This window comes from Heterodontus francisci, chromosome 3 (assembly GCF_036365525.1).
Source record: "Heterodontus francisci isolate sHetFra1 chromosome 3, sHetFra1.hap1, whole genome shotgun sequence".
In the NCBI taxonomy this organism is placed as follows: Eukaryota; Metazoa; Chordata; class Chondrichthyes; order Heterodontiformes; family Heterodontidae; genus Heterodontus; species Heterodontus francisci.
This window is the reverse complement of record NC_090373.1, coordinates 44,745,452-44,773,270: the sequence shown is the minus strand read 5'-3', so window position 1 is coordinate 44,773,270 and position 27,819 is coordinate 44,745,452. Positions and strand designations below refer to the sequence as shown.

At 42.8% G+C, this 27,819-nt stretch overlaps 1 protein-coding gene across 3 annotated transcripts; it reads left to right on the top strand.

The window, feature by feature from the left end:
• LOC137355938 (glutathione S-transferase alpha-4-like) lies at positions 1–27,230 on the top strand. Of its 3 annotated transcripts, none has more exons than XM_068021624.1 (7): positions 1–100; positions 1,358–1,455; positions 8,091–8,142; positions 8,617–8,749; positions 14,832–14,973; positions 24,063–24,191; positions 26,744–27,230. In XM_068021624.1, exons 1-7 carry the CDS (start codon positions 16–18, stop codon positions 26,864–26,866), a joined length of 762 nt encoding a protein of 253 aa, XP_067877725.1. In that variant the 5' UTR covers positions 1–15; the 3' UTR covers positions 26,867–27,230. The 3 variants fall into 3 exon arrangements, with proteins under 3 accessions (XP_067877725.1, XP_067877742.1, XP_067877735.1); XM_068021641.1 differs by having other exon boundaries at positions 51–123; XM_068021634.1 differs by lacking the exon at positions 1–100 and adding an exon at positions 1,081–1,187.
• The last annotated feature ends 589 nt before the right edge of the window (positions 27,231–27,819 follow it).

Sequence of the window (27,819 nt, the reverse complement as noted above, 5' to 3'; positions counted from 1 at the left end):
TCAGCCTTTGAGAATATGTATATCACTTGCGCTGCTATTGGTGGAATCGATCCTCCTCTTCGACCTTTGTACTGTTTTTCATTGGTATCCAAGTTTTCAGGTTAGCATTTAGACTTGTTGCTGGTGAGTTCTGTAGTTCTGAAGTTAGACAGCATTTGGTTTTTCTTTTTTTTGTTGCTTGACGAGACGCATTGTCTGAACTGCTTTTAAGTTTCACTGTTGCAGAGTTGCTGGCTTGTGTTTTGAGTTTAATTTAATTGTGTTTTGAGTTTCCTTTTTTTTGTTCAGTGTAAGTGAACTTTTATGGGTTTGCAGGGATCACTGGTGTACTTTTGGTCTGCTTGAGTGCCTGGTCCAAAGGTCCTGCAGTCTATTGATTGTGAAATGGGGAAATGTGACCACCTGTCACTGCACTGAAAGCCCCCCGAATGGGGAGAGGTGTTGAAAGTTTGAGATGCTGGGACTGTGATAGTATCCCCGTTCTCTGTGTTTTTGGATGTGTCGCCCCGCAGCTCAAGGGTGTGCAGGCAGTGGGAATGAGTGACCCACCAGTCACCTGTCCCCTCAAATCGGAGAGTGGGAGTGAAGTTAAATGCCCCAAGTACACTTTTTGACGTGTAAGCTTATTTTTTTCAGAAATAATAGTACAACCAAAAATAATAATTTTGGGGTGACTAGAAGGAAGCTAAATTAAAAAGTTAATTAATTTGTATTTCCCACATTTTGACTTGGTCACTGGATGTCATTACCCATATTACTCATTTACAGGCAGCAAAATGTTTTTTTCCAGCTGTCTCGTGTTTCTGCTTTTAACTTTTTAAAGTGAGCTGGAAATATCCTTCACTGACCTCTGAGAAATACGTAATCAGTATGTAACCTTTGGTAAATTGTACATCACACAGTGTGATATTAAACCGAACAAGTGAGAAAGGTCCCAAGTTCAGTTGCTGTAATCACTCGACAGTGCTACAGACTTTCACTCTTCTCGGTCTATTTGTGCCGGGAAAAGATGAGTTCTTGCTACTGATTGCGATGTAGTGACCACTGTCGGAAGTTGTGTGTGTTGATGTCAGGTTAGCTGCAATAGTTCCAACAGACAAGTAATCTACTAATAATAAAAACAGTGCAGGAAAAACTCAGTCGGTCTGGCAGCATCTGTGGAGACAGAAGCAGAGTTAACGTTTCAGGTCAGTGACCCTTCTTCAGAACTGGCAATCATTGTCCAGAGTTGCACGTAAAGTTTTTACTTCAGGGCTGCTGTTAGCTGCGGAACTCTGCCCCACTATACCACAGAGGCGGGGAATGGTGGAGGATTGCAGAACTGATTTCATGTTGCTTATCTTTTCCTTCTTTGTAGAAAAGAATACCAAGATGTCCAAGCCTAAGCTCTATTATTTTAATGGACGAGGAAAAATGGAGTCTATTCGCTGGCTTTTGGCAGCTGCTGGCATTGAGGTTGTATATAAGAAGAACTGTTTATTTTATACATTGTATCAAACTTAATTCCTGAACCTAAGAATATATATTCAAAGAAGGGTCACTGACCTGAAACGTTAACTTTGCTTCTCTCTCCACAGATGCTGCCAGACCTGCTGAGCAGTTCCAGCATTTCTTGTTTTTATTATCTAAGAATATATATATACCAGGCTCGAAGTGTGTATGAAATTACTGATTCATGACCCTCAAAGCTTAAGAAGTTATTAATGAGTATGGGACTGGATTTGCTACATTAGTGTAACTACAACTTGCACCACCACAGCCATGGTTTTAAACATTTCTCTGTGCAGAACCTTGCAAGTATTGGGATTTCCGTGTGTTTCCCTTCCAAAAATGTTAGCCACCTAAAGGAAAGCAATGTTATCATTGGACATAGCATTTTATCGGTATATATAGCAATAACAGGCTAGCACAGACCAACCTCCCTTACCCCCTTCTCCTGCACCCATCCCAACTCATGACTCAGTGACCCCAGTTTGAAAACATTTGCTCTAGAGTATTAGAATTAGAACATTACAGCGCAGTACAGGCCCTTCGGCCCTCGATGTTGCGCCGACCTGTGAAACCATCTGACCTACACTATTCCATTTTCATCCATATATCTATCCAATGACCACTTAAATGCCCTTAAAGTTGGCGAGTCTACTACTGTTGCAGGCAGGGCGTTCCACGCCCCTACTACTCTCTGAGTAAAGAAACTACCTCTGACATCTGTCCTTTACCTATCACCCCTCAACTTAAAGCTATGTCCCCTCGTGTTTGCCATCACCATCCGAGGAAAAAGACTCTCACTATCCACCCTATCTAACCCTCTGATTATCTTATATGTCTCTATTAAGTCACCTCTCCTCCTCCTTCTCTCCAACGAAAACAACATCAAGTCCCTCAGCCTTTCCTCGTAAGACCTTCCCTCCATACCAGGCAACATCCTAGTAAATCTCCTCTGCACCCTTTCCATAGCTTCCACATCCTTCCTATAATGCGGTGACCAGAACTGCACGCAATACTCCAGGTGCGGTCTCACCAGAGTTTTGTACAGCTGCAGCATGACCTCGTGGCTCCGAAACTCGATCCCCCTACTAATAAAAGCTAACACACCATATGCCTTCTTAACAGCCCTATTAACCTGGGTAGCAACCTTCAGGGATTTATGTACCTGGACACCAAGATCTCTCTGTTCATCTACACTACCAAGAATCTTCCCATTAGCCCAGTACTCTGCATTCCTGTTACTCCTTCCAAAGTGAATCACCTCGCACTTTTCCGCATTAAACTCCATTTGCCATCTCTCAACCCAGCTCTGCAGCCTATCTATGTCCCTCTGTACCCTACAACATCCTTCGGCACTATCCACAACTCCACCGACCTTAGTGTCATCCGCAAATTTACTAACCCACCCTTCTACACCCTCATCCAGGTCATTTATAAAAATGACAAACAGCAGTGGCCCCAAAACAGATCCTTGCGGTACACCACTAGTAACTAAACTCCAGGATGAACATTTGCCATCAACCACCACCCTCTCTCTTTCAGCTAGCCAATTTCTGATCCAAAGCTCTAAATCACCTTCAACCCCATACTTCCATATTTTCTGCAATAGCCTACCATGGGGAACCTTATTTACTTAGTTTTTAGTTGGTCACAACTGACATTTAAGAAGCGCTAGCCTTAACAATTCCAATGCCAATGAATGTTTGGCACATTCTGTGTTATTTTCAGTCATCCACTGCAGATTAGAACTTAAATACATTTGCAGTGATTATGATACAATGATTTGTCCTTCAGTATCGCTTTCATCATGCATGTGGTGTTAGCCATGGCACAGTGGTATCACTGTAGCTCTTGAGTGGGTTTCAGCCCCACTCATGGGATTTGAGCATGAATTCTAGGCTTGTACTGTAGTGCAGTATTGAGGGAGGGCTGCACTGTCTGAAGTGCCGTCTTTCAGTTGAGACGTCTCAGGTGGATGAAAAATATCCCATGGCCTGACACTATTTCAAAGAAGAGCAGGGGAGTCCTGGCCAGTACTTATTCCTCAACCAACATCACTGTAATACATTATCTGGTCATCATCATATAGCTGTTTGTGGGAGCTTGCTGTGTTACAACTTCATTGACTGTAAAGTGCTTTGACATGTCCTGTGGTTGTGAAAAGTGCTATATAAATGCAAGTCTTTCTTCCTGTTGACTGTGAATTGCACCAGTTGTTGGTGTCTGCCATGACATCTGTCACCTACAAGAAAAGAAAGTGGAGAAAGAATAGCTTAAGACCCATTTGAACTTTTTTTTTTAAAAAAGGGGTAAATATGCTGCCTGGTGTATGGGCCAAGCCATGTGGTGAGGTTCTGTACTGAGTTATCTGATGTCCAATGGAGCAGCACCAGCAGGCACTAGAATTGGTCTCCATGTACCTGAGCGAGCGAGGATTAATATCGACCACAATTCTTGCTGCTATTTGCTATGCAATCACACCCATGTTGGAAAGTCAGCTGGGTTTCAAAAGCAATTATTTAATTTCAATTTTTTTTTTAAAGAACCCCTGATCATGTCACTCCTGATAAATATTACCTTGCTTTTTTCAGCTCATTCAGTTCCAAGTCGAAAATAAAGGCATCTTTGGGCCCAATATTAACTCTGCAAGGGGATGGGTTTTGAGTGAGTTAACATCTCGCTCATTGTAAGTTTCAAGTTAGCATTGAGACTGCAGAAGATTAAGGGCTGGATTTTGTGGGGGAGGTGGGGCTCCTGGCGCCAGGTCAAAAAGGTGGGAGGAACACCGCCTGGGCCACTTCACTGCCGCTATTACAGAGGCCTTGGACCCAGGCCGAGCACTGGAACCCCTGACCTCAGATGTGAGGCAAGGTCACCGGGGCCAGTACAGAAGGCTCCGGTAGCGGGGGGGGCGGGGTGGCGTTGGTGTGAAGTCTGGGGGTGTGGGGGGACACAGGAGACATGGAGGTGGAGACTTTGCTGGCTGGGGGCTTCCTTGCCCACGAAGCAGGGTGCCCCCACCACACCTGCTGAGTGTGCACCTCATTTTACAAGGCGCCGTCCTAGTGTGGCAGAGACCCCCCCCTCCCCACCATCCCCGCTGCTGGTTAGACACCAGCGACAGTGGGAAGAGGGAAGAGGCCCTTAAGTGGCCGTTAATACGCCAGTTAAGGGCCTCAATTGCCCTCTGGGTGGGAAGGCTGTCGTCAGTCAATCCCACCCCCGGTAAAATCGCTTGACGAAGGGGTGGCAATGGGCCCTCTGCCCACCTGCCACCCGTTGCAATTCTATGAGCTCGCCATCCTCCGACCCCGCATCAGGGGGCCCATAAAATCCAGCCATGTGAATACCCTTCATCTGTATTTTGAACTAAACCAGTTAGTGAGTAAATATTTGATGAAAGCACTGTGCAGTTTTGGTGACATCAACAGCAGCTAGAACTGTTGATAAAGATGGAGAAATAGCACCAGTTGCCAGCATGAAATGGACAGTGGGAATCACAGAGAGTGCCTGAAAGCAAAGGTTCAAAACCTGATCAGAATTGGGCCTCTTGCCTCAACTGTATGAAAACGAAGACTAGCGCATGTCAATCTATCTTGCTGTAGCTTGGGATCCCATTCAGAACATACAGTTCCCAAAGTGTTCTCACACAGCCCAGAGTGCTCCAACCTGCCCTCAGCTTCCCCAGCTTGCCTGTGCTGGCAGGTTTTACTCAGCTGCAAAGAGTTACAACAGAGCCTCTTGTTTACCCTGGGTCAGACTGATAACCTGGTATCATTAAAGATAAAAATCATGAGTTCTATGTACACAGTAGTGTGATGGATGTGCTGCTTTGTCCTGCTTTAATGTTTTCTGCAATGTATTCTTTTAATAACAACAACTTGCATTTATATAGCACCATTAATGTACTAAAATGTCCTGGGGTGATTACCGAACAAAATTTGATGCAGGCCTTGGCAGCTGAAGGCACGACTGCCGATGGAGTGATTTTAAAATCAGGGGTGCGCAAGAGGCCAGAATTGGCAGAGCGCAGAGTTCTCAGACTGTGAGGCTGGAGAAGATTACAGAGCTTGGGGAAGAAAATCTATGGAGGGAACTGAAAACAAAGATGAGAATTTTAAAATTGAGGCATTGCTAGACTGGGAGCTACAACTTGAGAAAAACGGGCAGAAATTGGAGTAGCTCCTGATTTCCTGTTGAAATTTGTGGCACGGATTGCAGCACATGCCTTAAGACATAGGCTTGACACCCAATCAAAATTGAGCCTTGGTCCTCAACGGCACGAAACTGAAGACTAGTGCACATCAATCTATCCCACCATGGCTCGGGGTCCCTGTCTGAACTTCCCAAGGTGTCCTTACGCAACCGAAACTGCCCTGCCTGGTTCTCAACTTGCCTGTTCTGAAAGATTTTATCTAGCTGCAAACAATTACAACAGCTCTACTTGTTTACCCTGGATCAAGCCAGTAACCTGGTACTATTAAAGGCATAGGAGTCCCATACACAGAATGGTATAATCAATGTGCTGATATGTCCTACTTATCAGAAATGTTCTGCAGTGTATTTTAGCAAACGCAATCGCCGGAATTTTATGTTGAGGCAGTGGCCCCGCCCACCAGCTAAAAACTCAGGGGAGAGCCACTTTGTTCACCTGTTCTATGTCGCAGTGATGAAACAAGGCTGATTTTAATTTTAGATGTACATTAGGTGGCTGACAAGCAGAGTGCATCCACCACCCATAGATGCTCCTTTGAGGCCAGGGCCTCATTTACACATTGCAAATTGGCACTCTGAGGCCACTTGTCGGTTGTCAGAAGCAGGGAATTGGCCAACTCTGCCATTCAAGTGTGGGTTGCGGCCGGGGGGTGGGAGAGCAGAGCAGGGCGGAGGCAATCCAGGGAGTGGGGCCTCACATGGGCACAATTTCTTTCTGGGCCCAGGTAGGGCACTCTTGCTGTTCCTGCCCGTTTCCCCCAAATTAAAAGTTAATATCTTCAGTTGTTTAAGCGGGCTCCAGTAATCCCTTTAGCGACTGCTGTTTAGGCAGCTTAATGCAGGCATCCACGTGGGGAGCTTCAGCAGTACATATTCGATCTGTTTGTACCTCAAAGTTATATGTCATAGGGCCCAATTTTCATATTACAAGTGGCCTCCTGCCTGAACACGGCAGATGCTCCAGTCACATATCTTGGGAAGCTACCCTACTTGGCAGTGCCCAGTACGACAGCTTCGGCATTGTATTTTACCAATGCCATTATTAATGCCAGGCGGAGGCACTTAACATTGACCCCTGTGGGTGTGGAGTTTTGCAATTACATTAAAGATCACCATAGGACTATGTTTCAGAAATTCTGAAAATGGGCTTTCACATTCCAGACAGTTTTGTTTCTATCAAGGCAAGAAATCAGTTGTGAGCATGATTAACATTGCTTGCTACATTTAGTGTAACTTCTTGCAAATTTCTTTCTTGTAGTAAACTCTGACAGTGTGATGCTTTTCCATTTATTAAAGAGGGTAGATGCACATGATGGACAATCCATGTGGAACACCGGTGTGAAATAATTCAGTAAAAGAGCGATCAATAATCCTGCAGCATACTAACCTTCCACTCCACTAAGTTTAGGATCACAGTAGGTCTGGATGTGCTTGTTGAATGTTGCTGTCAGCATAAATAACCATAAGTTAATTAAAATGCCCTTCCCCTGTTATACATTCCACTCCCTCTTTGACTGACTAAAGCAGGATTGAATGGCAGGTGGAGCATCCAGTGTTAAACTGGCCAAAGATCACAGGTAGGAGAGAGCTTGTGGAAGGCCACATCTGCTATCTGTGGATCATCTCACAAGGGGAGTCAGAAAGCCTTGGAGGAATGAGTGGGGAAGAGAATGTGGCAGGCAGTCCAATATTGTTCAGATGCTAGCTGAGCTATGGGGGTAATTCTGACTTTTGGTGATATTGTTAAATAGGCGATATCTGATCGGATTATAAATCTGTCCTGATCTTCCATTCCATTGAAGTCAACAGAAAGGGAAATCAGTCATGACGCATTTTGGATGGCCCCACAATGAAGTGGTTAACAATTGAAGAATCTCATGATTAGGCTCAAACAAAAACAAGAAATGCTGGATTCACTCAGCAGGTCTGGCAGCATCTGTGGAAAGAGAAGCAGAGTTAACGTTTCGGGTCAGTGACCCTTCTTCGGAACTGACTGAATCCAGCATTTCTTGTGTCAGTTCCGAAGAAGGGTCACTGACTCGAAACGTTAACTCTGCTTCTCTTTCCACAGATGCTGCCAGACCTGCTGAGTGAATCCAGCATTTCTTGTTTTTGTTTCAGATTTCCAGCATCCGCAGTATTTTGCTTTTATTCTCATGATTAGGCTGTGTGTTATATGGCTTCAGGATATCAGAATAACAGCGATTATTAGATAACCTCACATCAACAAAATTTTGACAGTGCAAGCTGGGATATAAATGTCATAACGTTCATTATACATTCATACAGCCTGTGAAAGAAAACATTTAACAAGGTTGGAAACAAAACCGATGATCAGCATGTTTGAGACATTTTACCAAGTATCTCATACTAATTATTTATTTCAGTTTGAGGAAGAATACCTTGAGACCAGGGAACAGTACGAAAATCTATTGAAAGGTATGAAGGCTTTACTACAAGTTATTGGGGTAGAAATTACAATGCTGTGTGCCTGTCCGGGCATAAAATGGGCACAAAGCATACCAACTTAGCAATGGGATGGCTTGCGCTCAATCTGTGCAGGTATTGATCCAGCTGCTAAATTCGTGGGGACCTTTTTTCTTTGAGGCATCTAGGGTGGCCAGGAAAGTTAGTCTCTACAAAGACAGACAAATTTCCAGTGATCCTCAGGCCTCCTATCTTTGGGTGTGAAAATGGGCACAGATAAAAATTACCTCAATATCAGAAGAGTTTCTTTTATATGTTTTACATTTGGTACTTCCAATATTTTATGTTGCCAGTAAATCCTTTCCAATATGAGTATCTTTTTAGATAAAATTATTTTCTGTAACTTTTTTTCAATGTTTATAAGTTTATGTAAGCAAAAAAATAAAAATTGGACTCAAATGTATTTGATTTTCTTCCTCTCAACAGATGGAGCTCTCCTATATGAACAGGTGCCTATGGTTGAAATGGATGGAATGAAATTGGTCCAGACCAATGCTATAATGAACTACATAGCAGCAAAACACAATCTTTATGGAAAAGATATCCAGGAAAGAGCACTGTATGTCAAACTAGTACAACTCTTCCTTTTCCTTTTGAGAATTTGATGATGATAAAGTGAAAACAGAACTATACCATTAATCTCATTCTAGAGCATCCAATAATCCTTGTGCATTACTGGGGAGTGCTGCATTGTTGGAGGTGCTATCTTTAAGATTAATATTAAAATGAAAGCAATGGTTCAGGTAGATATTAAAGTTGAGGGAGTTGAATGGCAACTGTGAAATACAATAGAGCAGCATTAGTCTTTACAAAGACAGACTTGGCATGGTATTTATGTAACAGATCATGACAAAGATAAGCATTGATGAGGGAGGCCATTTAACCCATTTAGCTTGGCCTTTTATAGAAACCTTTGATTCCACCATCACCCCCCCCCCCCCCCCCCCCACTTGCCGCATCACCAACCCCGCCATTGCAACTAGCTATCCCATGAATGAATGACTGACTCTAGAGTTTGTGCCTTCATCATCCTACACAGAAGACTATTGGTCAATGTTTGTGTCAAGTGCTTTCACCAGTTCCGAACTCTGACCCCCTTGTCCTGTAGCTGTGCTTTAACTTGAAATCGTGGTCTAAGTTAACCTTTTCTACACCACTTTAAAAAAAAACTAAGATTCCCACACATTCTTCTCTTTCCAAGGCTGTGGCGTTCAAGCTTCTCCTTTAAGCTCAGTCCTCTGACGTTTGGAATTAGATTCTCAATTCTCTCTGTACATCTTCTAGAACATCTAGATTTCTCAAGCCTCAGTAATCAGAGCTAGTCAAGGTGCACCCTGAGCAGAGCACTGTGCAGCTTCAGCATGGCAGCATCAATCTTGTGCTCTACTGATTTGCCTGCACAGCTTTGAATTTTGCTTACACCAGGACTGAATAGTGGGGCTTTAGGTACCTAGGTCAGTGGGCCTCTTTTAGTATTAAAATTTATCAAATCTATCCAAATATTTTTATATCTAATTACAAAGTAAAATAACAAACCATTGTTGCAATACTAAAATCTAGACCTGATTTCTGTATGACCTTCCTGTAATGTTCCCTCTTTTTCCATCTTTAAGTTTGTGTTGCAGCAATCTGAGATGGCATTTAGCTTTGAAAAGGGCTGCCAATGACCTCCTTGGCAACATTTCCAAATGAGTAAATTTACACTTGTGAATAAGAACAGCAGGAAAAGAACTGGTCATTAAACTGCTGCAGCTTTGTTCCCCTTTCTAATTAGCTTTGGCAATTTATTGTGTCACAAAAAAGAAGAATGCCCTTCCTTTGAGGAACAAATCCAAAAACCGCCAAAAACAGATTAACCGATCTTTCTTTTCACTGATGTTTTTAAGATGCTGCACCATAGAAAGTGGCTGCCCTGTTTACCCATGTAACAACAGTTCATTTCAAAGTAATCCATTGTGTGTAAAATGCTTTAGAGCACTTGGGAGACGTGGAGGAGGAAATTCGTAGGTAGCACAAAACAGACGGTATCACTTGAGCTGCTTGTTATGTTCCCCCCACACCCCAATACTTCATTCCATCTTTAGGTCAGTGGAACTGAATATCAGGTTGGGGGGGGTAGTGGTGTTGGGGGGGCAGCCAGTGCAATACCGCTTGCTTGTGTTGCTGCCAAAGGAAAATTTCTCTCCCGTGATCTCTTCAGTCCCAGACTCAAGTCAGGTGTTATTCATGATGTCCTTTAGTATTCACCAAGACATGAAGGTCTACCCTGTTGGATAATGGAAATTGGCCAATAATCAAATCTTCCCAGCGGCATTTCCCTCTTGATGCTCCACTCGTAAAAGTAATTTTTGTGTAATATGCTTGCCTCCTTCCATCTACGAAAGATGATGGACATGAAGCAAATGATCCATTCAGGTGGGGTGGCTTCTCTAGGTAGGACCCTAGGAAGTACAGAAGGACCTTGGTGTACTTGTCCATAGATCACTGAAGGCAGCAGCACAAGTAGATAAGGTGGTTAGGAAAGCATATGCCTTTATTAGCTGAGGCAAAGAATATAAGAGCGGGGAGGTTATGATGGAGCTGTATAAAACGCTAGTTAGGCCACAGCTGGAGTACTGTGTACAGTGCTGGGCACCACACTATAGGAAGGATGTGATTGCCCTGGAGAGGGTGCAGAGGAGATTCACCAGGATGTTGCCTGGGCTGGAGCGTTTCAGCTATGAAGAGAGACTGAAAAGGCTAGGCTTGTTTGTATATAGAGAAGGATGAGGGGGGACATGATTGAGGTATACAAAATTATGAGGGGCATTGATAGGTTAGATAGGAAGAGACATTTTCCCTGAGCGGAGGGGTCAATAACCAGGGGACATAGATTTAAGGTAAGGGGCAGGAGGTTTAGAGGGGATTTGAGGAAAATATTTTTCACCCAGAGGGTGGTTGGAATCTGGAATGCACTGCCTGAAGTGGTGGTAGAGGCAGGAACCCTCACAACATTTAAGAAGTATTTAGATGAGCACTTGAAACGCCTTAGAATACAAGGCTACAGGCCAGGTGCTGGAAAATGGGACTGGAATAGTTAGGTGCTTGATGTCCGGCACAGACACAATGGGCCGAAGGGCCTGTTTCTGTGCTGTATAATTCTATGACTCTTGGTGAACCTTTGCTGACGGCTGTGAAGGCCAATCCTTAAGAAGCAGGTTCTACCACAAGTGCCACACATGAAGCTACCAAGTGACGCTATGAGCTTTCGTTGTTGACATTGGCATCTGTTGCCAAGCTGCTGTAGAAACTGGTCAGGATATGTCGCCATTTCTCTCTTTCACCAGCTAGTGTCTCCCAGGTACGATGGTCAACATTTAGGGCTTTAATATCACGCTTGCAAGCATCCTTGATGCGGAGCTTTGGACGTCCCACTGGTCGTCTGGCCCTGACTACCTCAACATACAGAAGGTTCTTGGGAATGTGACGTGTCCAATCCACTGAAGCTGCCTCTGTTTGATTGATGCCAACACACTTGGGAGCTCTGCCTTTGCTGTATTTGTGATTTTGTCCTGCCAGGATATACCCATAATGCATCACAGACAGCAAAGATGGAAATTATTGAGCTTCTTTTCCTGGTAGTTGTAAGTCGCCCATGTTTCACAGCCATACAGCGAGGTGCTGAGAACACAGGCCTTATAAACCATCAGCTTGGTCCTAAGGGTCAGCTTGGTCCTAAGCCTCAGCTTGGTGTTATCCCATTCGCATTTCATGAGTCGGCCAAAGGTAGTAGCTGCTTTCCCCACGCGTGCATCGAGCTCTGCATCTAGGGACCGATTGTCTGCCTCCGTGGACCCACAGTAGCAAAACTTGCTAACCATTTCCTGTAATATGAAAATAATCTATTTTAGCTGGTCACCACTTTGAACTTTAAATAGCAAACCTGCCCTCCATTTTGTCCTAACAACTACAGAATCTCCTCAGCCTGCAGGTGCCTGTCTTTTTTTTTGTAACTTTCTTGCAGCACTTCACTGCTTGACTAGTTTGTAAGTGTTTATGTCTCTCTTATTCCCTGCTTCACAGACAGACAAGGCCCCAGCACTATTTTAAATTTGTGTCATGAGGTTGGTCTTGGTGTTGGTGCCAATCTGACCAGGGAAACTCATCGCCAAAAAGCAGCAGGCCCAGAAAAAGGTCAAGAAGATAGGCGTAAAATTGGTTATCTTTTGATTTCTTTGTGAACCACAAGCAGGAGTGCTACTCAGGCCCCAGAAGATCGCCCCTCGCCATCTCCCCACCCTTCCACCCCCATTGATTGCATCCAAAAACCTATGACTTAACTGTGTGCTGGAGAGCATTCCCATGGGACCCAGTGGTGTGTTCCTGTTGCTCACTCGCTCTCTCCCACTGTCGCCACATTATTGACACCAGGTATGGCCAGATGAAAATCAGGTCTAAATTATAGAATCATAGAAAAGCACAGCACAGAAGGAGGCCATTCGGACCATCGAGTTCATGCTAGCTTTTTCAAAGAGCAATCCAGTTAGTCTCACTCCCCACCTCTTTCCCTAATTTCCTGCAATTTTTTCTCCTTCAAGTATTTATCTAACTCCCTTTTGAAAGCTACTATTGAATCTGTTTTCACCGCCCTATCAGGCAGTCCATTCCAAATCCTAACCACTTGTTGCCTAAAATAATTTTTCCTCATATCACCTCCAGATTTTTTTGCCAATCACATTAAATCTGTGCCCTCTTGCTATCAACCCATCAGCCATTGGTAAGGGTTTTTTTAAATTCTGTCCATCTAAACCCTTCACAATTTTAAACACCTCTATCAGTCGTCTTAGTCTTTTCTGTTCTAAGAAGAACAACACCAGCCTCTCAGGTCTATCCATGTAACTGTAATCCCTCATCCCGGGAGCCCTTCTAGTAAATCTCTTATGTACCTGCTTCATCTCCTTCCTAAAGTGTGGTGCTCAGAATTGGACACAGTTCTCCAGTTCGAGCTAAACTAGTGAAATGTATCATCTCACTTTTCTGCATTGAATTTCATCTGGCATGTGTCTGCCCATTCTGCTAGCCTTTCTAAGCCCTCTTGAAGTCTGTTACTGTCTTCCTCACTGTTTACTACACTTCCAAGTTTCGCCCCATCAGCAAATTTCAAAATTGTGCCCTGTAACTCCAAGTCATTCATGTCTATCAACTAAACCCTGGGGAACTCCACTGTATACCACCCCCTAGTTCAAAAAACAGCCATTCACCATAACTCTCCGTTTTCAAACCCTGAGCTAATTTTATATCCATGCTGCTCCTATCTCCTGGGGCTATGTTGGCAGGCCGGCCCCACTTGTATCTTGCATGCAATTAAACCTGGGACTAATGGTTGATAGTTGGTTTCTGATTACCCAGTCAAGCTAATGTTTATTCTCTCAGACAAACCACTTCAGTTTAGCATGTTATTTTGATACCCTTCTTTTAAACTTGCAATAGACACTGATTTTAAAAATACAGAATTAAAAATAATTATTTTTCCAAATTCCTTCTGTGGAAAAACCATCAAAAAAAATCTTGAAAACTGATGTTAAGCTCACACTGCACATGCAAACAGACAAGCTTGCTATTGCTTTTAAATTTGATAGTTCCGCACTGAACTGAAATAGGTCATCACACCATTAGCCAATCTTTACACAGAATATACAGCACAGAAACAAGCTGTTCGGCCCAACTAGTCTGTGCTGTTATTATACTCCATATGAGTCTCTTCCCATTACATCTGCCTCATCTCAGCCTTTTAGTATATTCTATTCCCTTTTCTCTCACACATATTCATATAGTTTCGTTTTGAAAGCATTTGAGCTATTTGCCTCAACCACTTCCTGTGATAGTAAATTACACATTTCTTAACTGCTCTGAGTAAAGAAATTTCTCCTTATTTCCCTCTTGGATTTATTAGTAACTACCTTGCATTTATGACCTCTAGTTTTGGATTCTCCCATACTTGGAAACATTCTCACCACCCTGTCCAACACATTTATAATTTTAAAGATCTCTGCCAGGTCATTTCTGAGTCTTCTCTGAGGGGAAAAAAGAAGCCGCAGCCTGTTCTATGTTTCCCGATAGCTGTAATCTCTCACTTCTGGTATGATCCTTGTAAATATATTTTTTTTCACTTCAATGCTTCTGTGTCTTTTTATGGTATTGTGAACAGAACTGTGCACAGTATTCTACCTGTGACCCTAGATTCCTTTGCTCTTCTACCCAATTCAGTTTATTATTTTCCACGATGTGGGTGATGTTTCTGTTATTCCTAGCAATTAGATCACTGAAAAATGACTCCCCCAGCCATCATTATTGACATTAAATCTCAGGATATTCAAGAATATTGATAATGACAGTATTGATAATTGAGCTTTTATTATACATTGAAAAACTATTGTTTACAATAGTGTTATGTGTGTTTCAGAATATTATCTGTAACGTTGGGATGTATTCAAACAAGTTTGGGGTTCCTGGGGGCTATTCAAACAAACCAACAAAGGAGGACATACCCTGTAATGATCCTTGTTTAATAGCAAAGAAAATATAAAAGTAACATTTTAAAACTGCAGTAAGTATTGTTACATGGAAACCAATTGCACTTATTTCCATCTTTTTCATCACAGAATTGACATGTATTCAGAGGGAGCCAGAGATCTGATGACTCTTGTGATGCGACATCCATTCCTTCCTGCTGCCGAAAAGGACAGTAATCTTACACTGATAAACAACAAGGCCAAAAACAGATATTTTCCTGCATTTGAGAAGGTTGGAGCAGGAGATTAATGTTAAAGATAACTTAATCTTATATTGAATTCCCTGCACAAAGGACCAACCACCACTCCCATCAAGAAACATATGAAATTATAGGGACATTAGAGTATGTGATACTGGTGGAATGGTCAGGACTAGGAACTAAATATAACAGCTTATAAGGTCTAGAGGAAGGATAAGCAAATTGGTAGAGGGGTGAGGTAGCCTTATTGATTAAGGATGACATTACTTCAATGATTGAGGATAAATGAGAGGTAACAAGGCATTGGAGACTTTATGGGTAGAATTAAGAAATAAATAGGATTTGATACAGTAGTGGGATTTGTGCAAAGGCAGTGGCAGACTGTACAAATGCAGATATTAGACAAGCATATAGTAAAGGCAGAATGGTTTTAATAGGGAACTTGAACTTACCCAATAATAAAAACAAGAAATGCTGGAACCACTCAGCAGGTCTGGCAGCATCTGTGGAAAGAGAAGCAGATTTAACGTTTCGGGTCATTGACCCTTCATCGGAACTTACCCATACCCATAAGCAAATTAGCTCATGTCAGAAAGGTAGAGAATTTTTTAGAAGTTCATTCAGGATAGTTTTCAGCAAAAATGTATCCGAGAACCAACAACATAGCAGGCCATACTGGAGTTAATAATGAACGGATTTAGTTAACAGTCTAACGGTGCATGAACATTTCTGTAACAGTGATTATGATGTGATCGAGTTCAACATTGTGTTTGAAAGGGAGAAATACAAAATGGCTGTAAAGATTCTAGATTTAGGTAAGGCTGGCTTCAATGCATTGAGACAGAGACTGTCCACAGTAAACTGGATAAATCAACAAGATCAGCAGGTATTCAAAAAATAATGTAATATGAATTAGAACCAGTTTGTACCCCCAAGGGGCAAGAGCTCTACTTGTCAAAAAAAAAGCCATGGATGACAAAAGAGGTAAGGTACAACATAAAAGTAAAAGAAAATGCACACCTAAAGACAAAAAATAGCACGGATTCTGGCAACTGAGAAAGATACAAAGACCAACAAAACACGGCAAAAAAGGTAGTAAGAGCTACTAAAAGGGAATATGGAAAGAAAGGGATCTCATTGTCAGGCAAACCCCCCACCTGCCAGGAATGAGGAAAATTAATTCTGCCACATGGACATTGATTTTAGACTGCTGATGGTGAAGAAAGAACTTGTTTTAAAAAATAATTGGAGACTTTGGCTGGAGAGACACTAGCATATCAACAAACAAGTACTTCAAAGGACAAAGGAGCTATTCCCTGCTCCAATTTAATCCACAATGGACTTTTGATGACCAGACGTTGAAGCATTCCAGATGAACTACTAAGATGGCCGAATATACAAACCGGCGTTGTCAGGCCAGTTTGGTCACAGAACTGACTGACTGACTGACTGGTGGGGTTTTTAAATTTGAGCTTCCGACAGAATTTTGAACTGAGAAAGCACTTTTCTCCTGGACTGAGAAGACCTCTCTCCTGTCTGCTCTCATCTCGCTCTCACCAGCTTCGGAAACCATGAAAGACACATGAACCCCAAGAGAGAAAAGTTTCCTACATTGAACAAGGTTTAAGAAGAATATTGGGCTCCAACGAAAAGTAAGAGCTATCTACAATCAAGGACTCTATGGCGAGCTGGAAGCACAGAAACAGTAACTAGAAACGTCCTTTATGAGTCTGCCTCTCTATTTTATTTTCCTTCTGCTCTTGTCTGCCCCTATTTGCATGTGTGTATCACGTGCATGCTAGCGTGGGCGTGTCATATATCTGTAGGCGTTAACTGTATTAGACTTTAAGTTTAAGATTTAATAAATTTCACTTTTCTTCTTTAAACCTAAAGAAAACCTGGTTTGCTCATTTCTTTGCCTTATAATTGGAAAGCTGTGAACAAGGATTCACAAAGGGGGAGCTCAAAACACAATGTGTTTAAAATTAAACTCTGTTACATTAAGACCAGGTGAAGACAGTAAAAGACCCCTAGACACCTTTCTCACCTGGTCGTAACAGAAATTTATGTGCTAGCATCTGGAATTTTACCCATAGACGAACGAGAGAAATTGGAAGTGGGAAGCCAAATTGTTCCCAAGCAAAAAGAGCAAATTTCAGTACAGGTTTTCTTGTGGTTGTGTGTGATTGAATACTAACATGTCTGCAACTGAAGCTAGTAGCTCTTCAAACCAGGATGAAGTAACTTGGGATAAGTTAAAAGCACTGTCTATGGAGGAGTTGAGAAAAATGGCTGAGCAGTGTGGAATCATTGTATGTGGCAAGGCGAGGAAATCTGAACTGCTAAGACTAGTGGCCAACCATTTTTCCCTTGAATCTGAAGAAGCAGAAGCAGGGTTAGAAACAGACCCAGAGGGGATACTGCTAGCAAAGGAAGCTTGAATTAGAGGGAAAAAAGAGAGAGAGGCAGAGAGGGAGAAAGAGAGAGCCTTCCAAAAGGAACGTGAAGAGAATGAAAGGCCAGAGAGACAGAGAGAAAGAATATTCTGGAAAGAATGCGAAGAGAGTTGAAGCAGCTTGAGTTAACTAGGGGGCGACAGAGTAACCCCAGTGATAGCATAGCCAATATGGAGGGCTGTGTACAAGATTGCTAAAACTCACTCAATTAATTTCAAAATTCAATGAGGAAGATATGGAAGTGAGTTTAGTGTCTTTTGAGAAACTAGCAAGGCATCTAAAATGGCCAGCTAAGACCTGGTCTCTTAATGCAAAGCAAACTAACCAGAAATGCCCATGAGATTTATTCCCTGTTGCCAGATGAGCGTTCATCAAATTATGAACTGACCAAAAATGCTATCCTGAAGGCAGAATTAGTACCCGAAGCCTATCGCTAAAAGTTTAGAACCCTCAAAAAGCAAGCCAATCAAACTTATCTGGAGTTTGAAAGAAGTAAGCAGCTGGCTTTTGACGAGTGGCTGAGCGATTTAAAAATACAGCTCAGCTATGAGACTGTCCGAAGTAATCCTGTTGGAGGAATTTATAAACACTCTCCCATTCTCAATAAAGACGCATGTAGAGGAGCAGTGGGTTCAGGGAGCCCGGCAGCGGCAATTCTGGCCGATCAGTTAACTTTAATTTATGTCCGTTTCCCAGGAGAGAACCTTTCCTAATCCCCCCCCACAAATCTGAAAAGGACAAAGGATAGGAAGGTGACATCCACCCAGGCAATCCTGGAAGAGAAAAGAAAGCAGGAGACACAGGGGGTCCTCCTCCAGCCAAAAAGGAAGGTTATGTGAGCAAGAGTGAGACCCGGAGACCTGTGTGCTTCCATTGTAATAAGGCAGGGCATTTAAAAGCTGACTGCTGAAACTAAAGGGGAAACCGGTAGGGTTAATCCGGGCACACCCACTCAGTGCAGACGGGACCCTGATGGAAAGCACAGAGCAAGCAGAGATTTTAACTGCAGTAAGAGTGCAACCTAGGAAGGTTACTATGGCCAATGCAGGAAAACTTAATAGGATTCCTGAAGGCTTTCAGGGTTTTGTATTTGAAGGGAAAGTAACCCCATATCCCTCGAGTGGGACAAGCAAGCCCATAGTAATTCTCAGGGACACAGGGGCCACCAGATCCCTTTTACTGGGAAAAGTCCTGACCTTTCCACAGAGAGTGCAGTGAACACCAAAATAGTGGTGAATGGTATTGGAGAGCAGTGTATGCCTGTACCTGTACACCGGGTGCACCTGGAGTGCGACCTAGTTTCGGGACCAGTGACTGTAGGGATTATCCTTAGTTTGCCTGTGGATGGGATTGACTTGCTCCTAGGTAATGATCTGGCAGGAGTGAAGGTGATGCCCCCCACCCCACCACCAGTAGTGAAAGAAAGGCCTAGGAGGCTAGAAAGACAGGGCAGTGGCCGGAGACAGTCCCCTGCAGAGTTCCTGAATGTGTAGTGGATCAGGCTATGATCAAACCAGCTCGCCCAGAGGAGACTGCATTGGCACTGCAGATGACCATGAGGTCTGCCTGTGCGAGACTTTCTTTCTGAAGTTAGGAGACCCAGGGAATGAATTATATGGATTTTCCCTAGCTGAGGCTCAGCGAGCCGACTTAGTATTGCGTGAGTTAGCACAGGCTGCCCGTCTGAGAGTGAAGCAGAGGGAGTCCCTGATTGCTACTATTTAAAGAATGAGGTACTGATGAAGTGGAGTTCTCACAGATCTGAGGGCAAGGAGTGGACAGTAGTTCACCAGGTAGTGGTGCTACAGAGGTACCGGGGAGACATGTTAAGTAGGGCCCACGAGACTACAGTGGCTGTACGTGCCTGTATACGAAAGAACAAAGCCTGCAAAAGTCGATGGTGTGACTGGTCAAAACTCCACAAAGATGTGGTGGAGTACTGCAGGAGTTGCCACAGGTGCCAGGTTGAGGGGAAACCCCAAACTACAGTGAAATCTGCAGCTCCACGTCCTGTACTGGTGTTAGGAGGACCCTCCAGCAGAAGGCTGGTGAACTGTAAGGGACCCCCGTCGAGAACAAAAGGGGACAGGCAGACACATGGCAGGCAAAAGTGTAGAAATAAAAGGGGAAAAAAGTGACCAAGAGGACAGGTTAAAGGAAGTCTGGGAAGAATTCCGAATGAAAACCCCTACTGTCCGGTCAACCAACCCCGAAAAAATGTGAAAAGTTAGACTCCACATCCTCCTATGTAAATGCAGACTCTAGGAGAACCCCACCAGAGTTGCTAACAGATTTACAGGAACCTGCAGAGACAAAGAGAAACCTCTAAGGGGCACAGAAACCGTGAGGGTGATGCCTCACCTAGTCGAAGTGTTGCAGGAGAGTGCAGTCAAGTTGCACAAATACCTATAGGTAGGAGTGTCCCAGAGAACAACGGGGAGAGTAATAGACTCCTTCCCCACAATCAGAGGAAAAGGGAACCTCAAATCCCCTGAAATCCAAAGTCTTTGCATGACTCAGAGAGTTCAGTAAAGACCCGTCCACTACTATCTCTCCTGAGTAAAAAAAAAAAGGGGGAAATTAAAACGGTTCTGGCACCCAGAAAAGACCATTTTTTAAAATAAGCTTTAAGATTGCTGAATGAATGGAAAATAGTCAGTGAAATGCATGGCTTTTCTTTCTGTATCTTATATTTTTCTCAAACCCTGTAATGAAATTCACCGTTTTTCTTCAAATCGCATTTCATTCACCTGGGTGTGGAGGTGTCAGACAAGCTAAGAGTGAGGAAAATTAATTTCGCCACATCAAAATTATTTTTAAACTGTTTTTGGTGACAAAAGGACTTGCTTTAAAAAAGGGTTGGATTCTTTGGCTTGAGAAAGATATTAGCATATCAACCGACAAGTACTTCAAAGGACAAAGGGGCTATTCCCTGCTCCACTTTAATCCACAATGGACTTTTGATTACCGGACGTTGAAACGTTCCAGGTTAACTACTAAGATGGCCGCATACACAAACAGATGTGGTCAGACCAGTTTAGTCACATGACTGGCTGTCTGTTGGAGTTTTTAAATTTGAGCTTCCAACAGAATTTTGAACTGAGAAAGCACTTTTCTCCCGGACTGAGAAGACCTCTCTCCTGTCTGCTCTCATCTGGCTCTCACCAGCTTCGGAAACCATTGAAGACACATGAACCCCAAGAGAGAAAAGTCTCCTACGGTGAGCAAGGTTTAAGAAGGATATTGGGCCCCAACGAAAAGTAAGAGCTATCTCCCATCAAAGACTATACAGCGAGCTGGAAACACAGAAACAGTAACAAGAAACCCCCTTCGGAGACTGCCTCAAACCTCTTTATTTTTCTTCTGCTCTTTTCTGTCCCTATTTGCATGTGAATATTGTGTGTGCATGCTAGTGTGGGTGCGTCATATATCCAGAGGCGTAAACCAAATTAGAGTTTAAGTTTTAATAAATTTTACTTTTCTTCTTTAAAACTAAGAAAACCTGGTGTGCTCATTTCTTTGCCTTATAATTGGAAAGTGGTGAACAAGGATGCACCAAAGGGGAGATCAAAACACAGTGTGTTTAAAAATCAAACCCTGTTACAATAACACCAGGTGAAGACAGTAAAAGACCCCAAGACACCTTTCTCACCTGGTCGTAACACCATCCTTTCCCCGTAACCCTGCAAATCTATTATCTTCAGGTGCTTATCCAACTTTCTTTTGAAAGCCATAATTGAATCTGCCTCCACCACCCATTCAAGCAGTGTATTCCAGATCCTAACTCCGAGCTGCATTTTTAAAAAATGTTTTCTCATGTCAGCTCTAATTCTTTTGCCAATCACATTTAAATCTGTGTCCTTTAGTTTTCGACCCCTCTGCCAAAGGGCACAGAATCTCCCTATCTACACTGTCAAGATCCCTCATGATTTTGAACACATCTATCAAATCTCCTCTCACCCTTCTCTTTAAGGAGAACAACCCCAGCTCCTCCAATTTATCCTTGTATCTGAAGTCCCTCGTCTCTGAAACCATTCTTGTACATCTTTACATCCATAGTCTTCACATCCTTCTGAAAGTGCAGTACCCAGAATTGAACATGATACTCTAGTTGAGGTCGAACCAGTGTTTTATAAAGGTTCATCATAACTTCTTTGCTTTTGGACTCTCTGCCTCTGTTTATAAAACCCAGGATCCTGCATGCCTTTTTAACCACTTTCTCAACCTGCCCTTTAACTTCAGTGATTTGTGCACTTATACCTCCGGTCTCTCTCTTCCTGCCCCCGCTTTAGAATTGTATTCTTTATTTTATATTACCTCTCCTCGTTCTTTCTACCAAAATGTATCACTTTCCATTTCTCTGCACTAAATTGCATCTGAAAATTTTGAAATTGTGCCCTGTACACCCAAGTCTAAGTCATTGATATACATCAAGAAAAGCAGTGGCCCTAGTATAGTAATTGCCCAACTTAGTGGCTTGCAATGTCATTTCAGAGGACAGTTAAGAGTCAATCAGGTTGCTGTGTCAAGTCTCGGCCAGACTGGGTAAGGACAGCAGATTTCCTTTCCTAAAGGGCACTAATTGAACCGGTTGCAATTTTTATGACAATGCAGTAGTTTCATGGTGACCATTACTGATACCAGCTTTTAATTCTAGAAATTGAGGGTAACCTAGGGGCTAAAAAGAGTGAGGAAATTGAGGGAATTAATATCAGTATTGGAGAAACTGAAGGGAAGAAGATCCAACATATCCCCAGGATCTGATGGCCTACATCCGAAGGTTCTAAAAGAGATAGCTGCAGAGATAATGGATGCACTGGCTATGATTTTCCAAAATTCCCTGGATTCTGGAACGATCCCAGCAGATTGGAAGTTAGCAAATATAATACTGCTATTCAAGAAAGGAGGGAGAGAGAAAACAAGGAACTACAGGCCAGTTAGCCTCACATCAGTCATCTGGAAAGTGCTGGAATCTATTACTATGGAAGTCTGAACAATGCACTTAGAAAATCATAGTATGATCGCAAAGTCAACATGGTTTTATGACAGGAAAATCATGTTTGACAAATTAATTAGTTTTTTGAGGATGTAACTAGTAGGGTAGATATAGGGAAACCAATAGAGGTAGTGCACCTAGATTTCCAAAAGGCATTTGATAGGATGCCACATAAAAGGTTAATAGGCTTATGGAGTTGGGGTAATATATATAAGCATGGATAGAGGATTGGTTAACAGACAGGAAGCAAACAGTAGGCATAAATGGGGCATTTTCAAGTTGTCAGGCTGTGACTAGTGGAGTGCTGCAAGGATCAGTGCTGGGTCCTCAGCTATTTACAATCTATATTAATGACATAGATGGAAAATATAGAGTAATGCATCTAAATTTACTGTTGATACAAAGGTAGGTGGAAAAGCAAGTTGTGAAGAGGACACAGAGAGGCTGCAAAGAGATATTGACAGGATATGTGAGTGGGCAACAAGATAGTTGATGGAGTGTAATGTGGGGAAGTGAGAGGTCATTCACTTTGGTTGTAAGAATAGAAGAGCCGAATATTTTGAAAAGGCATGAAATTTCTCAATGTTGATGTTCAGTGAGACTTGGGTGTGTTCGTACAAGGAACCCGAAAGTTAGCATGCAGGTACAGAAAGCAATTTGGAAGGCAAATGGCATATTGGACTTTACTGCAAGAAGATTGGAGTACAAGAATAAAACAGTCTTGCTACAATTTTATAGGACTTTGGTGAGACCACACCTGGAATACTGAACTGGATTTTATGCATCTGGCAGGGTCCCCATTTAGGACTGAGATGAGAAGAAATTACTTCACTCAAAGGGCTGTGAATCTTTGGAATTCTCTACCCCAGAGGGTTGTGGATTCTCCATCATTGAATACATTTAAGGCTGGGATGGATAGATTTTTGGTCTGTCAAGGAATCAAGGAATATGGGGAATGGGCAGGAAGTGATGTTGAAGCCTAAGATCAGTCATGATTGTATTGAATGGTGGGGCAGGCTCGACGGACCGTGTGGTCTACTTCTATTCCTGGTTCTTGTGTTCTTATTTAAGTAACTGAATTTAAATTCCTCAACTGCCTTGGTGAAAGATGAACTTGCATATTCATATTATTCATCCAGACCTCTGGATTACTAGACCAGTATCATAGCCACTAGAGTTCTGTACCCAGAAATCACAGCTGAGTCTGATCTTTGACTCTGTCGGACATCTGAAATTAGGAACTTCCAGAAGAGCTTGTCAGATAGCAATTACAGTGCACCTACCTCTGCCAGAATGAGTAGGCTAACGGGGACATTGAACTTTTGACCTTCCTGGGTCTCTGTGGTGAAGATGTGTTCAGCCTAACTCTGTACTACAGCTTCATTAGAGCCACTTCTGTCATTCTGGGGGATGTGTATATAACATTACATTTTGGAATAAACACTGGTTAGGGAAGGAATGTTCTGCACCAGTTGGGAAACTTTTCTTAGCTTTCTCCCACTGTTCTACCCAATTCTGTTCTGCATCCGAAGGCCACAAATTCATTTAGCAATGGCGGCTACTCACCTGTCTGACATTTTAGTTTTTATTAGGATGAAATAAGCCTCTCGAGGTTGGGTTTTATTTGCACCTCTAATATAAAATCCTAATAGCACTTTTTGTCTTGTAGTCCCTAATTCAACCAAGTGGATATCTGGTTGGTAACCAGCTCAGTGTTGCTGATCTTAATGTGCTCGAGGCTATCTTGATGATTGAAGAAAATGCACCCCACATTCTGTCAGAGTTCCCCCGGCTGCAGGTAGGCTTCACATATTAACTCCGAAAGTTTACATTATGTGATGAAGCCGAATAGATATGAGAGAAAAAAATGAATGCACAAAAAATGCAAAAGGTTAAGATATAAAAATGACTGTGCAACCGGTTGTGATTTCGTTTAGACTAAACTAAAACTGACTCAGATTCATATGGTTGCTCCAAGGAGTCAATATTGTCGAAATGTGTCTTGATTTCCTGAGATTGCTTATATTGCTAAATGCCGTATTGGTACTACAACTGGATGTGAGCTTGTATCTTCTGCAATTCTTCACACTGACCCAGGAAGCTCCACAGACCCTCCCATTAGCAGAGGTTTGGAGTCATGAACTTGCATTTGGCATACATCCCACTGATAGAGATCCAACCAAGGAGACCTAAAGTAAAAATAGATGTGAGGCTAGGAGCATCCCTTCCCACCTCATTTAAATGCATGGACTGAATTTTAACCTGCAAGATGTATAGTTTTGGGAGCAGCAAACTGACCGTGTTGAGAAGCTGGCTCCAATCCACTGACTTCTGCATTTAGCTGCAGCATGTTGGGTGCGTGCAAACAAACCCCTTGGGAGAGGCAGCTTTCCACTTGACATATGTTAATCACTCAATTAGAGTGATATTGACAATGGTTTTCAACTTTAACTTTCATGGGTTTCCCGGCTTCCTGGAACTTGCCAATGAAAGCAAGGGCAGTGCACAGCATAATTCAGGGGAGTCCAGCATGTCAGTGCAAAAGACAAGGTTGAAGCATTTGCAACTATCTTCACTCCCAGCATCACAGATGCCCATCTTCGGCCAATTCGATTTACTGCACACAATATCAAGAAATGGTTGAAGGCACTGGACAACATCCTGGCGGTAGTACTGAAGACTTGTGCTCCAGCACTTGCTGTGCCTCTAGCCAAGCTGTTCCAGTGTAGCTACAACACTGGCATCTACCCGACAAAGTGGAAAATTGCCCAGGTATAAATACAAATCCAATCTGGCCAATTACCGACCCATCAGTCTACTCTCAATCATGTGATGGAAGGTGTGCCGACAGTACTACTTACTGATGCTCAGTTTGTGTTCTACCAGGGCCACTCAGCTCCAGACCTCATTACAGCCTTGGTCCAAACATGGACGAAACAGCTGAATTCCAGAGGTGAGGGGAGTGTGACTGTCCTTGATATCAAGGCAGCATTTTACCAAGTGTAGCATTAAGGAACCCTAGTAAAATTGAAGTAATTGGGAATCAGGGGGAAAACTCTCCCCCGGTTGGAGTCATACCTAGCACAAAGGAAAATGGTTGTGCTTGTTGGAGGCCAAATATCTCAGCCCCAGCACATCGTTGTGGGAGTTCCTCATGGTAGTCTTCTAGGCCCAACCATCTTCAGCTGCTTCATCAATGGCCTTCCCTACAACATAAGGTCAGAAGTGCAGATGTTTGCTGATGATTGCACAGTGTTCAGTACCATTCGCAACTCCTCAGATAATGAAGCAGTCCATGTCCAAATGCAGCAAGATCTGGGCAATATATAGGCTTGGGTTGATTAAATGGCTAGTAACATTTATGTCACACAAGTGCCAGGCAATGACCATCTCCATCAAGAGAGAATCTAACCATCTCCCCTTGACGTTCAATGGCATTATGATCACTGAATTCTCCAGCATCAACACCCTGGGTGTTACCATTGACCTGAAACTTAACTGGACCAGCCATATAAAAACTGTGGCTCCAAGAGCAGGTCAGAGGCTGGGCATTCTGCAGCAAGTAACTCACCTGCTGGCTCCCCAAAACTTGTCCATCATCTACAAGGCACAAGTCAGGAGTATGATGGAATACTCTCTCAACTTGCCTGGATGGGTGTAGCTCCAAAACATTCAGGAAGCTCAAATCCATCCAGGACAAAGCAGCCTGCTTGATCGGCATCCCATCCTCAAACAGTCACTCCCTCCACCACCGACGCACAGTGGCAGCAGTGTGAACCATACACAAGATGCACTGCAGCAATTCATCAAGGCTCCTTGGACAGCACCTTCCAAACCCACGACTTCTTCCACGTAGAAGGACAAGGGCAGCAATTGCAGAGGAAAACCATAATCTGCAGGTTTCCCTCCAAGTTACACACCATCCTGACTTGGAACTATATCACCGTTCCTTCACTGTCATTGGGTCAAAAACCTGTAACTCCCTTCCAAACAGCACTGTGGGTGTACCTACCCTACATGGACTGCAGCAATTCAAGAAGGTGGCTCAGCACCACTGTCTCAAGGGCAGTTGAGGATGAGCAATAAATGCTGGCCTTGCCAGCAATGCTTACATCCCATGACCTGCTGACCATTCGTTACCGGTGGGCTGTCACCACTGCTGTTATTCTTTGTCTCTCAGTCCTTCCAGAGCTCTGTTGGAGTCATTTGCAGGATCTCGCAGTCAGTGGCACATAAATGCATAAAACTGATAACTAATGGCTTGTTTTCCAGGACCGCCAATTTAGTGTGCTGCTGTATTGGAACTAATGAGTAGTTTTACCGAATAAGTGTTGTAATAATTCTTTCCAGAGATTCAAGCTGAAAATCAGCACTATCCCAAGAATTCAGAAGTTCCTGCAACCTGGTAGTCCCAGAAAGCCACCACCGGATGATCAGTACGTTCAGATTGTAAGAGAAATTCTCAGATTTTGAGAGGGGATTTCATGAAAGGAGTTTCAAATCTCTGATTTGTCTCCAAAAAGAGTTGAATTCATTCCCCCGCCTCCCAAGCTTAAAGATGGTTTTTTGTTAAAAATGTTCTGAGCTGTCAAATGCACTTCATAGTGTTCTACTAAATGCAAGTGGCATCGTCATAAACTTAACTTTTTAAATGTCGAGCAAGATTAACAACTGGAATATTTTTGATTACCTGAACAAATAGTTTAATGTTTACTTTGTAAATCACAGCAATTAGTGTTTTCTAAGAAATTCATTTCTAACTGCATGTTGAAGTGTGGAAAAATAATTGTGAAATGGGATGGGGAGAAACTTATAAACTGAGATTGAATACTCGGTATTTCATTGTCATTTCTATTGTTTAACAATCCTCAACATCATTTTCTGATACGAAAGCAAATTATTTTGGATATTGAAAACTTTGCTAATTCTGTGCCTCCCTTTTTGTTCTGAAAATTGATGAAGTTGGAATCTCGAGCTACATTTTAGAAAATAGTAATATTTTCTCTACATTTTAAGAAAGAAAAATCTACCGCCCAGGATAAACTTACAAAGCTCACAGATACTAGATAATTTTCAGTCTCATGAGTTGCTTTTGCCTTTGCATTTATTCTAGAATTGTATTTCAGGAGCATGCCTCTGTGAGCTGCCCTTCTAGCTTTAGGCTGTAGGTCAGGATCGTCACTGTACTGCTGCTGGACTCTGCCATCTCAAGCAGAGACCTAGAAGGCAAACTTGGAGGCCAGGATTAAATTCAAAGAAACTGTTCTGTTGAATTAAGGAATCATTCATCGATTCACACTTTTGTCGAGCTAAAGATTGCAAAGGTAGGGGAAAGCAAGTCCATGAATAGCTTTTTAAATGAGGTGTAGGTTTTGAAATCTTACGGAATGAGGGACTTTGACCAGGACATTTTTGGTGCTGTGGGT

Bases quoted from the DNA above. Each gene is read 5' to 3' on its own strand.
- LOC137355938 (XM_068021624.1), top strand. From the start codon at position 16: ATGTATATCACTTGCGCTGCTATTGGTGGAATCGATCCTCCTCTTCGA. The intron at 14,974-24,062 runs GTTGGAGCAGGA...TTTGTCTTGTAG, and splicing joins ATTTTCCTGCATTTGAGAAG to TCCCTAATTCAACCAAGTGG. The intron at 24,192-26,743 runs GTAGGCTTCACA...AATTCTTTCCAG, and splicing joins CAGAGTTCCCCCGGCTGCAG to AGATTCAAGCTGAAAATCAG.